This window comes from Stenella coeruleoalba, assembly GCF_951394435.1.
Source record: "Stenella coeruleoalba genome assembly, chromosome: 8".
Classification (NCBI taxonomy): Eukaryota; Metazoa; Chordata; class Mammalia; order Artiodactyla; family Delphinidae; genus Stenella; species Stenella coeruleoalba.
Window position 1 is genome coordinate 24,285,636 of NC_137154.1, and position 12,456 is coordinate 24,298,091.

General features: G+C 57.6%; 1 protein-coding gene across 3 annotated transcripts in view; it reads left to right on the plus strand.

The window, feature by feature from the left end:
- The window catches only part of ABTB2 (ankyrin repeat and BTB domain containing 2), a 183,188-nt gene that overhangs the window by 159,133 nt on the left and 11,599 nt on the right, over positions 1 to 12,456 (plus strand). For 2 of the 3 annotated variants that reach the window (XM_079928240.1, XM_079928242.1), the window contains exons 4-10: positions 1,682 to 1,834; positions 3,192 to 3,357; positions 6,252 to 6,341; positions 6,908 to 7,024; positions 9,220 to 9,316; positions 9,577 to 9,712; positions 11,521 to 11,750. In XM_079928240.1, coding sequence (XP_079784366.1) covers positions 1,682 to 1,834; positions 3,192 to 3,357; positions 6,252 to 6,341; positions 6,908 to 7,024; positions 9,220 to 9,316; positions 9,577 to 9,712; positions 11,521 to 11,750 — 989 coding nt within the window. The remainder of the gene's footprint in view (positions 1 to 1,681; positions 1,835 to 3,191; positions 3,358 to 6,251; positions 6,342 to 6,907; positions 7,025 to 9,219; positions 9,317 to 9,576; positions 9,713 to 11,520; positions 11,751 to 12,456) is intronic. The other variant, XM_079928241.1, reaches the window with a different exon arrangement.

Consider the following 12,456-nt stretch of genomic DNA (forward strand, 5'->3'; position numbering starts at 1 on the left):
TTGAGGATCAATAGGATCTGGATGGGCAGAGGTGAGAGCTGGTTCGTTCTTGTGGTGGTGGGAACGGGCAGGGTGGGCTTGAGAACCACGAATGCCTGACGGTCAGGTGTGTCCTGATGAAAGGTGTGAGCCAGGCTTGGAAAGTAAGTTGAGTGAGGTTCTGGGCATCCTTGAAGGCCAAGGCTACAAGGCTTTCCCAGCCTGTGGCCGCCTTGTCACCATAGCGATTGGTACACTCAGTGCACCAGTGAAATGACTCTAACCTAGAAATATTTTCAGAAATGACAGAACCAGGACATCAAAATAATTTCCAAATGAACCATGTTCAAGAATCCCATCCGATTCTCTTTATAAATAAATAAAGAAAGAAGTGAAAGCATCCTTTGCCCTCAAGAAGAGAAGCTTTGCAAACTTTGAAGTGACCTAGGCTTTTGAGATCTGAGATCAGCCATGTGAGGGCATCTTGAGGTGACTCCCCGCAGTTGATTTACTCAGGAGCTGAGGGGAGAGGGTGGAGGTCGTCTTCCTGGACAGAGTACCTCTTTGCGTGTCTAGGGGAAAGATGGCAACAGCACAAGGCCTAACGCACAAGGATCCCAGGGTATCAGATGAAGTGGGGTGTGGAGGGGGCATGGGGGGCGGTAGGCATGAAGCCAAGACGGGCAGTCGGGGCCCCTCCACAGCATGGGGTCTGCTGGGCTGTGGAGTGGTCTTCCGAGGTCTTCACCGTGGGGGATGGGCCGGAATGGGCGGAGGACCAGAGTCAAGCTTGGTGGGGTAGGGACGGCAGGGCCTGGGGCGGGGAGGGACCGGCCCTGAGCGGCAGGACCATGGTATTGCTCAGCACCAGGGGGCACTAGTCGCTGTCCTGTGAATGGTGCCCCCTGCTGGCACCCAGAACGCCTGTGACCGGTACCCCCTGAGTTTGTAGCTCAGAGGCCTTGCTGGACCAACCGCCTCTCCCTGCCTCCTCCTAGCTGCCCCACGCCGTGGCCATGGGTTCTGGGTGTGACATAGGTCCTGGGACAGGTCCTCCCTGGAGGACCTCGGGCGCCAGCCTGGGGCCACCCTGCCTGCCACAGGAAGTGACGTAGGCCCACCTCAGCCCGGGGCTCAGTTGAGGAGGGAGTGGCTGTCAACCACACACAGGTAGTGTGCCATGTGTCATCTCACGTGGCCTCACGATGATCCTGAGAAGTGGGGACTGCCCCATCTCACAAGTGAAGAAGAAAACAGCCTCGGGGTGTGGTCTGTGGTGATGAAGGACACAGCTGGGTTTGGAGCCTGGGTCTGTTCGACTCCTTCCTCTGCACCCCAGCACCCAGAAGGCAGGCATCCTCTCCCCTCTGCAGAGAGGGAGACCCCGTCTGAATTCTGTGGAGGGGACAGGAGTCCCCAGTTCCACATGCTGGCAAGCTCCTTCCTTGATGGGCCACCTAAGGCCCTCAGGCTCTGCTCGTGGCCCACGACAGGGGTTCCTTCCGAGTCCTGACTGAGTTCCTGTAGAATGGGGCAGATCGCGCTCTCCATGAGAAGAGTCAGGCCCCCTCCACCTCCCACAGCCGGAAGGCTGCAGGGGACCCAGCCTCCGCAGCTGAGAGTGGGTGCCGAAGGGGGTCCCCTTCTGTGCTTCAGGGAGCAGACCGCCCAGGCCTGACCCCCTCTCTCTGCTGCCTCCCAGGCCCTTCATGCTGCTGCCGCCGCTGATGGAGTGGATGCGTGTGGCCATCACCTACGCGGAGCACCGCCGCAGCCTCACCGTGGACAGCGGCGACATCCGGCAGGCGGCGCGGCTGCTGCTGCCCGGCCTGGACTGTGAGCCCCGGCAGCTCAAGTACGGAACCAGGGAGGCGGGGGGTGCGGGGGGGCGTCTCCATGCCCAGCCCCCGGTCAGCCCTCTGCTCCCTCCTCCTCCTGGGTCGGGAGCGGGCAGCAGGCAGGGGCTGCAGGCGGTCCGCTCGAGCTGCGCTAAGGTGCTCTCTGCACAAGCGCACCTGTCGGAACTGATGTGTTCTGGGCCTTGGCTGCTCTCGGGTGCATCCTCTGCAGCCACGGGTCGGGCCCGCAGGGCAGACTCCCATTTGGATTTGGGTGGGAGAGCTTTCGCAGTCTGACTCTTCGGGCCATTTGGGGGTATGCAGCAGAAGTGGGCCTCCTTCCTGCGGTTACCACCATTTTCTGGAGCACTTTCTAGGTGCAGACCGGCTCTGAGCCCTTCCTTTTTACGTGCACTTTCTCAGTCCTCGTGACAACCTCAGAGAAGAAGGGGCTTTAATGCTCATGTTTCAGATGGAGAAGCTGATGGTCAGGAGGAACAGTAACTTGCCCAGAGATACTCAGCTAGCAACGTGGCCATGTCCGAATTTGAACCCAGGCCCGTATGGCCCCAAGCCTGGGCTCTTAGTTACCTTCCCAATGTGCCTCTCTTGTATTGGACTGGCCTCCTGAAGTTGTTTCAGAGAAGCGTTCCCCTGGCCATGCTTGACCTGGAAGAGCCTTGCTTTTTTTTTTTTTTTGTCTTCTGTCTCCATTGCAAATGCCAGGACCTCGTTCTGTGGCATGTACTTTTTACTCTTTGGCATAATCACTCCAGGCTGAAGTGACTCCAGGCTGAAGCCACCTGTTGGAAGCCTGTGGGCCCTCTGCAGACGCAGGTTTTATCTGTGACTCTCCTTGGTAGGATGGCTTGGCTGCAATGGGAGTCTGGGCCACTCTCTGCTGTCTCTTTGTTGCTTCGGGGCCTCACCAGGAAGCACTGAGGGGAGAGGATGGAGAGGCAAGAACTGGAGCTTGGCCTCGATGACTGAGAGAGTGAGAGTGCGCCCTTCTCTGTGCAGAAACTATACAGCCAAGAGCTGTGGCCCAAGGCCCAAAAGCTGGAGCTTCTTCCTCCTCAGAGCAGTCCCCTGAGAGATTATGTTAGATGGGAACCTTGTCTCTGACAACTGACAGCTCCCAAGAGCTCGGAGCATGTCTTTAACGTGTTTGTAGAACAGCCGACTTATGTGCTCTTCCTGTCACCGAGCGTGACAAGGCCAGTCACTGCCGATTAGATAGTAATTCCCAGTCCTCCCCCCCCAACCTCATCCTCACACCACACATCAGCCCAGAACAGTTGTGTCACCTCTCATAGGGAGGCCATGTCCTAGCAGGAAGAGCCATGCTCACACACCCCGGTCTCTTCTGCGCAGACCCGAATGCTGTTTCAGTTCCTTCCGGAGGCTGGATGCCCCAGCGGCTACTGAAAAATTCAACCAGGACTTGGGTTTCCGCATGCTCAACTGCGGGAGGACAGACCTCATCAGCCAGGCGATCGAGGCCCTGGGTCCCGACGGGGTGAACACCATGGATGACCAGGTGCGTTCTGAGCGCTCCGCCAGCCAGGCTCAGGACCAGAGTCCACAGGGGTTCGTGACCTCTGGAGCCGGTGGCACAGTCCCTTCTGTCCCAAACCTGAGAACCGCCCACTCAGCTCTGTGCTCTAAGAGGTGGGCTGCTTCCTGAATCGTGCCCTGCCATCCAGGTACAATGTCAACTCAGAGACTTCCCTAACACCCCTTGGAAATCCTTTGTAACAGGGATTCTGCTTCCCCTCACTGGAAGGCTGGAGGTTGCCTCGTAGGGTGCAGGGCTGGGAAAGAGTCCAGAGGAGTCAGCTTGATAGCGAGCTCTAGATCATAATCACTGAGACTTGTATTGGGAGCATCCTGTGTGCCTGCCACGTTCCAGGCCTGTAGAAATCCTTGCCTTCATGAGTTAGCATTAGAGGAGACAGATACTGAGAAACACACACACACACACACACACACACACACACACACACACACACACACACGAGTATGTTAGTGAAAAGTGCTAAGGCGTTAAATGAAGCCAGAAAAGGGGAGAGGAAGTGTTGGAGGCAATTAACAACTTTAGGTAGAATTTAACTTGACTTTTTTGGCTTGCTTTATTTTTGTTTTTGCTGTGAATAGCTAACGTTTATATAGCACTCACTGTGTTCCAGGCATTGCTCTAAGCACTTTGCACAGAGGAACTCATTTAATCTTGACCACAGCCCTACGATGTAGGTATCATCCCCATTTTATAGATAAGGAAACTGAGGTACAGAGGTCACACAACTAGTAAGGAGCAGAGCTGGGATTAGAAGAACCCAAGTGGTCCAACCCCAGGCTCTTCACCACTGTGGAAGATGCAGTTTGTGTATTCGATGTAGTTTTGTGAGCTCTGCAATATATAGGTAATGGATTTCCTATATGGGTTTAGAAACCCACACAGAAGCATGAGGGAAGTTAAATGACAGCTGAAGGGTCACATAGCCCTCTCGGATGAGATGACAGCATGGTGGAGAGCATGATGAGGTGCCTGGCGAACCCAAGCCAGAGTGGACTTTGACAGGTCGGGCTTGAGCAGCCAGGGAAGGCTCTCTCCTGGGGGATCTGGGCCAAGCTGGAGTGAGGGGTGGTGGGATGCAATGGAGAGGAGTGGGGAAGGCATTCCAGGGAAAGGAGATGCTGGGGGCAGGAGCGTCGGGGCGGGACAGTCGGGCGCGTGCTAGGACAGGTATGCTGCAGCCGAGCTCAGGGAGGCGACAGGCTGGGTCCTGGGATCTCCCCGAGGTGCCTCTGTCAATGCAGGCTATGGGGCTTTCATCCTGGGGGGTCATCATCTTCCTCCAGCAGTGCAGTGGGGAAGCCCATGGACACTAGCTTCAGACAGACCTGGAGTTTAGCCCTCCTGTCATAGCTGTGGCAGCTTGGACAAGCACCCCTCTGAGCCTGTCCCCTCACCTCTAAGATGTGGGAATAAAGTACCCGCCCCATAGGGTTATCGTGAGGCTTTCACATCAGGCACATAGTAGATGCTCAATAAAGGTCCGTCCAGTTTTGTGTTGTTGATACGGTGATGATCATCCCTGAAATCTGTTAATCAGCCTCTTTTGATTTGGCCTCTTTAGGTGCCTGCAGTGGGGAGGGGCCAACACAAAAAAAGCAGTTTCTCCTTAGAAGGCTTGTAGCCTGGTTTACACTCCGAATCATGTTCAGATGTGTGGAGAAAAAAGAAGTCAAGCATGTGCCAAGGGGAATAAAACAAAGCCAGATTCTCACTCGGTGGCAGCGGGCTTTTCTCTAAATGTTCGGTCCTGTTTGTTCCCTCAGCCTCAGTGTCTGCAGAACGATCTGTGGGTAAAAAGGCCTCTCACCCGTGATTAATCTCGGGCCATTTCTTTATCTCTGGGCACTAGGCAAGGATTTATGAGGTAAGGAGATCTTGTCTACACACAGATAACCTAATAAGTAACATCGTGGGGCTCCAGACAAACGCTTGCCAGCATCCAGCTGTGGAATAACACTTTCCACCGTTGCCTTTGCTATTACTGGCCACCGAGGAGATTCCCCGCCAGGGAGGCAGCTCCGTTAATCGCCCACCTAAACTCAGGGAGGGATTGGGCCTCAGCTTTCAGAAAAGCTCAGAACTGCTCACAGCACGAGATGTTAAAGTCAACCTCTCCACCCTCCGTGAGATGCCTCAGGGGAGAGCTTCGCAGCTGAGGCAGACCTGGGTTCCAGCTGAGTTCATCCTCTTACTTACCGTGTGACTGTTGGGCAAGTTAATCCCCTTCTCTGCTTCTCGTCTGTGAAGTGGGGACAATAACAGAACCTCCCTAATAAGGATGGTATGGTCATTAAATGAGACGATGCATGTAAGTCACTTCACACGGTGATTTACCAGCACAGGGCCTGGGGTGGGTTTGGATGTGGCAGTGTAACATAGTAGCAGTGGTAGTGTTGTGTTATGTTAATTAGTTAGCTTATCCTTAGTTAGCTGTACTAAGCACTTTATACATAGTAACTCATACTCTTTACAACAACCTAATGAGGCAGATACTGTTGTTATTCCCATTTTAAAGATAAAGAAACTGAGGCACAGAGGAGTACAAGTAAGTTGTACAAAGTTTACAGCAGAAGTAGCCTTTGCACCAGAGTCTGGCCATGGGGCCTGTGCCCTTTGCCCTTCTGGCGACCTGTAGTGCTCATGGAAATGTCCCCTCCTCATCCTTCAGGTGTCATACGTCCAGTGGGCCTAGGAGGGGCAGGTTGTCTTGTTCAGCACGAGACACAGGATTGTTCAGGATGAGCAGCTGGTCAAGCAGGAAGACCTGGATCTGGTTTCTGGGGCAGACACCTATGGAACACGTGTCCTCATGTTCTGTTTGCAGACAGTTTAGCATCTGCCTTTGGTTCATGTAGGGTATGACGCCGCTGATGTATGCCTGTGCTGCTGGGGATGAAGCGATGGTCCAGATGTTAATTGATGCTGGAGCAAACTTGGACATCCAGGTGAGAAAGCCCCCAAGGGCTGCACCGGGCTCCTAACCCAGCAAGAGAACACCCCAAGGTCTTCGTCATCCATGCTGGCTGTGATGCTATGGACAACTAGACGTGTCTCAGAGGACTGAAGATGCAAGATGCACAGAGATCACAGTTAGCAAAGAGGGTTTTTCCTCAAGATTTGAACTTTCTGTCAGAGAGGAAGTAAGCTCAGAGGGGAGTCGAGCAGAGAGAATGGCCGTAATTCTGTTACTGTAGCACCTTTCCCATTTTATCAACCTAATCCCCAGCCATCCCCACCATCCCCAGATACTTCTGGCTCTACCTCCCTCTGAGGCATAAAGTGTTCCCTCTCTGCTGTCTCTCTGCCCAGGGCAGACATCACTAATTGAACATCCTTTTGAGCCTTTTCCACAGGGTACTCCAGGCAGACATTGCCAATCGAATGTAGAAAGCTCTTGAGTTGACTCCTAGTCACCATCCCTGCAGGGCTCCCCTTAGCTCAGGTGGCTGTGTCACCTGCCCAGGAATGTCACTGACCTAGGAAACACTGATCATTTGTGCTATTTTTCCAGGTTCCAAGCAACTCTCCCAGGCACCCCTCCATCCACCCTGACAGCCGGCACTGGACCTCACTGACATTTGCTGTCCTACATGGACACATCTCTGTGGTCCAGGTGAGCTCCTGCCAGGTATGCAGCATGCCCTCATCTTGCTGGGTGGGTTGAGCCCCAGGCGTATCCCCAGCCTTACCTGTGTGAGCAGCAGCCTGGAGTCAGACGCCAGAGGCGCTAGTTAACGCTAGCTCACTTGGTCAGCAAAGACCCACCTGGTCTGCCTCCAGGAGCAGGCTTCAGTGTGAGAATACATGTGAGAATTTTAGGGAGCAAGACACAGGCCCAAGTAGTACCAGGCCTGCCTGGCGTCTCTGCATCTGTGGGTGAGTCCTGGGGCGTGCTGGAATCTGGGATCTGTGCAGGTGTGCTCCGTTTCTCTCCTCCAGTAATCTTTCCAACCCTTAGCTGTTTTTACTGCCTCATGAGTTCTGCCGGCTCTATACAGCATGCTGTCCTTCCGGTTCTGCCCCTCCCTGGTAGCAGGCGTAGTCTCTCAGCTCCCCAGTTCCTGAAAGAGGACTCAGATTGGCACAGCTCGCCTGTCAAGCCAAGCCACACTGTGCCCACCTTGGTCCCAGTAGCTGTGGCTGGCGTGAGGAGGGGGTTCAGGCCTAGAAGTGGAAGCCGTGGATGGGGCATGGTGACACTGCCACTCGGCTCCCAGACTCCTTCACTCCTCAGGCCACAGGCCCACAGGATTCCAGACTCCTTCCTGGGAGTTCGTATTCCACCCTTGCTGTCTGCTAGATTGTGGGGCCTTTGAGAGCAGGAGTCGTGTCCGGCCTATTCATCGCTGTGCACCCACGCCTGGCCTATAGGAGGGATGCAGTAAATGGTGGTCAGTGGGCTGACTGCCACATTCTGCCTGCTTTTTGGTGCGCGTCCTCCTAAGGCCCTGAGTAGAGTTCCACGCTAGCCCAGACTGGCCTGCAGGGCTGTGCCCTGGACTCACCTGGACTGGTGCCCATTTTCACCCTGACGGGCAGGCCTCTTCCTCTTCCACCTTGGCACACTGGCTCAGGCAGCGATGCCCTTTCTGCCTGACGGGGCCTCCTACCGACAGCCGCCCCCATGCTCCACGCTGTGGGGAGGCTGAGAGGTCAGCCTGGGCCCCTCGGACCTGGTCTCCAGGTGGCGGGGCCGTGGTGTTGCCTTAGCTGGCCAAGCACGGGCTCTGAGGGGGCTTTGGTCTCCGGAAACCTGGGAGGGTTGGAAGGCGGCTCCCTCCAGAGCAGCCGGTCAGGAAAGGTGAGATGGAGCTGAGGTCACCTCTCGGTGAAGCAGACCCACCCCTGCCCCAAGGCAAAGCCGCCGGCTCAGCTGGAGCTGCTTGGTATCTGTTAGCCCTGCCCCATCTGTCCCCTGCAAGACTGGCCCTTGCTAGAATGGGGAGAGGCCACCTGGTGTCCCAGACAGTGAGGTTCTGCCCCAGCCCCACACTTCCCAGCCTTGGGTAGCTCACCGAACCTCTCTGATGAGAACCCTAAAAGCCACTAGTTATTGAGCCCCTATGGAGAGGTGAGCACCGTTTCACTTCATCCCCAGCAAGGCCGCAAGGCGGGCCTCTTTTGCATTTTCCAGATGAGGAAGACTGAGGTTTGGGGAGTTGAGGTACCTGCCCCAGGTCACCCACTGGTCTGTGGCTAGCACTGGCACTCAGCTCTAACACCTCTGCCGTTCCCACTACCTCTGCTGCCTCCAGAGCCCCAGTTTCCCCCGGTTGATTGGGGGGTGGTGCCTTCTTTTCTGCTCATCTGTGTGAGTTCTTACAAAGATCACTGCAGCCAGTTTGTAGGAAACTGTTTGAAAGGGAGAAATAGCTCAGAGGTCCCTATAGCTTAGGGGCTTGGTCCAAGGCCACAGGAGTGGAGGTGAAGATTCTAGACACTTAGAGCCCTGAAGGTAACCAGGAGTTCTAAAATTCTGGTTGCCTGGACGCCCGGGTGAGCCGGTCCTTGGTCACGTGCCACAGGAGGGAACTACAGGCCCCTCCCCAAAGCCTCCCTGCACGTGCCCCAGACACTCCCTACCACGTGCCACAGGAGGGAACTACAGGCCACTCCCCAAAGCTTCCCTGCACGTGCCCAGACACTCCCTACCATGTGCCACGGGAGGGAACTACAGGCCCCTCCCCAAAGCCTCCCTGCACGTGCCCCAGACACTCCCTACCATGTGCCACAGGAGGGAACTACAGGCCCCTCCCCAAAGCCTCCCTGCACGTGCCCCAGACACTCCCTACCACCTGAAGTGTCTTCCCTGTGCCCTGGCAGTTGCTGCTGGATGCTGGTGCCCACGTGGAGGGCTCGGCAGTGACCGGTGGCGAGGACAGCTATGCAGAGACACCCCTGCAGCTGGCTTCTGCGGCCGGTAGGTACACCGCTGCCCTGCCCAGTGAGGGTCCCCTACTGCCCCACGGGTCCACCTGCTCCTCCCCACGGTGTCACCCAGCCTGGCTGAGCTGCACACGCAGATCACTGTGGCGAGCCTTGAAGCCCCTCCTTCTGGGTCCCAGGGGCTCCCCTTCACCCCATCGTCAGTGTTTCTGCCACACTCGCTGCCCAGGCAGGCCCAGCAGAGGGGCAGTGGCACGGGCGGTGGAAGCATCCTCGGTCCACCTTGTCTTCCAGGGAACTACGAACTGGTCAGCTTGCTGCTCAGCCGGGGCGCCGACCCCCTCCTCAGCATGCTCGAGACCAACGGCATGGCCTCCTCCCTCCACGAGGATATGAACTGCTTCAGCCACTCAGCCGCCCACGGCCACAGGTACCCGCCCGGGCTTCCTGCCCCGTGTGCTGGGGGGCGTGAAGCAGGCTCTCAGCAGAAGAACTAGGCCTGGAGGGCCTTCCAGAGGTGGGGGCTGGGGTGGCTGCACGCACACCAGCCGGAAAGACGGGGCTTCAGGCAGCTCGGGGGCCCCAGATGTTGGAGGCCCGGAGACGCTGGCCTGCTTAGAGGTCCTACAGCCAGTTCCCGGCAGACGTGGGGCTGGAGCAGGCCCTCCCATTCCCCGTGAGGCTCTCCACCCTGCAGCCACCCAGGACCCCATCCCTTCCCATGCCTGGGGTGCTTCTGCGGTGCCTGCAGTGGCCTGGGGCGCTAGAGGCTTCCACACAGCAGGCAGCTCCACCACGAAGATGCCACTGGTGGCTCTGCAGGAGATCGCGTCTCGCTCCGGGAGCAGATGGTGGACCTTGCTTTGTGGGGGCCGGGGCTGCGAGAGGGCAGGGCTGAGAGCAGAGCCGTTAGGCAGCTGAGGGGGCAGAGGGAGACAGGGAAGAGGTGAGTAGAAGGTAGAGAGGGCAGGCGGGACACCTGCTTCCCGTCCTCAAGCCCAGACTGTGCCCTTGCTGTGGCCCACTCCCTAGCGTGCTTCTCCCCCCCGCCCCCCGCCTTCTGCGCCCAGCCCCCGCTCTCACCCATCTCCACCAGCCCTGCCCTCAGGTACCACCTCGCAGGGCACGGCCTCCAGGCCTCTCTACCCCGCCCAGTGCCTGCGTTTCCCACCCCTCCCCACCGCTGTGGCCTCTTCACCCCGCGTGGAGTTGCCCCCTGCTCATCGGCTTCCCACTCTCTCTCTGGAACACGGGCTCCCTTGGGTGGGTGTGGTGGGCGCTCACCGTCATGTGCCAGCTCACGCCAGACCGGGTGCTCTGTTAAATTGCTGAACTGGCAGAGCTACAGCAGGATGACCCAGGTCCCTCGAGGGGGTCCCTGCCGGGCCTCCATCACACAGTAGGGGAAGGGGTGGGGGAGGGGTGGCCAGGGCCGCTGGGAGGAGGCTCAGCCCCAGGTGACCTGTGGGCCTGGCCCTGCTGCAGCCTGCCCAGCGCCCCAGCCTACAGGCTGTGACAGAACGAGCCTGGGGCTTGAAGCTCTGGGTCTGAGTCTTCATCCTGCTCAGAGTGACCGTGAGCAAGACGTGGTCATCGCCCATGAATGGCGAGGTTCATGGGATTGCTCAGGTTAAATGCAGCGGTACACGGGAATATGCTCCGTCGAGCATCCCGTGTTCCACACGTCTGTGTATGTTAATGAATTCAGTATAAAATGCGGCTCCACTGCATTCTTACTAATGGAGGGAAAGTGAGTACAAGCATGTCCTATGTTTCGGACACGTTTACATGTGTCAAGTTGGCTGCTCTTAGGACTGCTAGGTATCAGGCTCTGCATCTGAGGTCATCACATTGGCCTCACGTTAACTGGGACAGCATGATGCTGACGCCCTGTCCTACAGATGACAAAGCCGTCAGGGCTCAGAGAGGTAGAACAACCTATCCGAGATCACACAGGACGCCAGAACCTGCTTGGTCTCAAAGCCCACGACTTCTCGTCACTACATGGATGGCAGAAGGGAGAGGTCTCCTGCACCTTCCCCTTACTCCCCAGGTGGCCAGGGATGGGGGTCGCTGGGAGCCCTGGCCCAGCCTGCCTGGGAGGGGAAGACCGTGAGCCTTTGTGCCCACAGATGCCCCGTAGCTGCCCATCTGGACCACGGGCCGCCAGAAGGCAGCTCAGCAGGCGCCGTCCGTGGCGGGAGCCTCAGGCATCACCCTCCGTCCCTTTACCCACAGGAACGTCCTGAGGAAGCTCCTGACGCAGCCGCAGCAGGCCAAAGCAGACGTGCTGTCCCTGGAGGAGATCCTGGCTGAGGGCGTGGAGGAAAGCGATGCGTCGAGCCAGGGCAGTGGCAGCGAGGGGACTGTGAGGCTGAGCCGGACGCGCACCAAGGCCCTCCAGGAGGCCATGTACTACAGCGCGGAGCACGGCTACGTGGACATCACCATGGAGCTGCGGGCACTAGGTGAGACCTTGCAGCGTACCGGTACACACGCACGTGCACGCACACACACACTCACTCACACACAGGCTCTGCTGCTCCTCAGGCCAGGAGAGGGCCAGGTAGCTGAGTGTAGGGCGGGCCTCAATTCCCCCAGGCCTGGTGACTGACAGCCAGGACAGGGGCTGCCCTGAGCCTCAGACAGTCCTCCGTGGGGATGTGTCTCAGAGCCTCACCCCAGCCCTGTGCCCTCAGGTCCCCCAACCTCCCTGGTCAAGTCCTGGGATGTGTAGCTCTGGGAGCATCTGTAGCACTAGGGGTCTACATTTCTGGTCAACTAGATGCTCTCCAGTCCCTCAGCCAACCTCCCCACCTCCTTGGGTCTGCAAGCCTGCCGACCTCTCCTTCCCTCCCGGGAGGCTGGTCAGACAGACAGACTTGGGTGAGAGCCTAGCCCTGCCACGTTCGCTGGTGCTGATGACTCTCCTCTGTGAATGTGGTGTCATCACGTGCAGCCCAGAGCCCAGTGCCAGCTCACCATCAGCACTCAGTGCACGATGACTCTCCCGGGGGCCATGACACACGAACGCCCGGCACTGGGCCAAGGCAGCGGGAGGCCACGTGGCCCTGCTGTGGCAAGCCAGCCTCAGTGTTCTTCTCTGTGAAATGGGCTCCTACATACAGTCGGTCAACCAGGGATGCTAACGTTACGCACGTCGTCGTGGGGGGT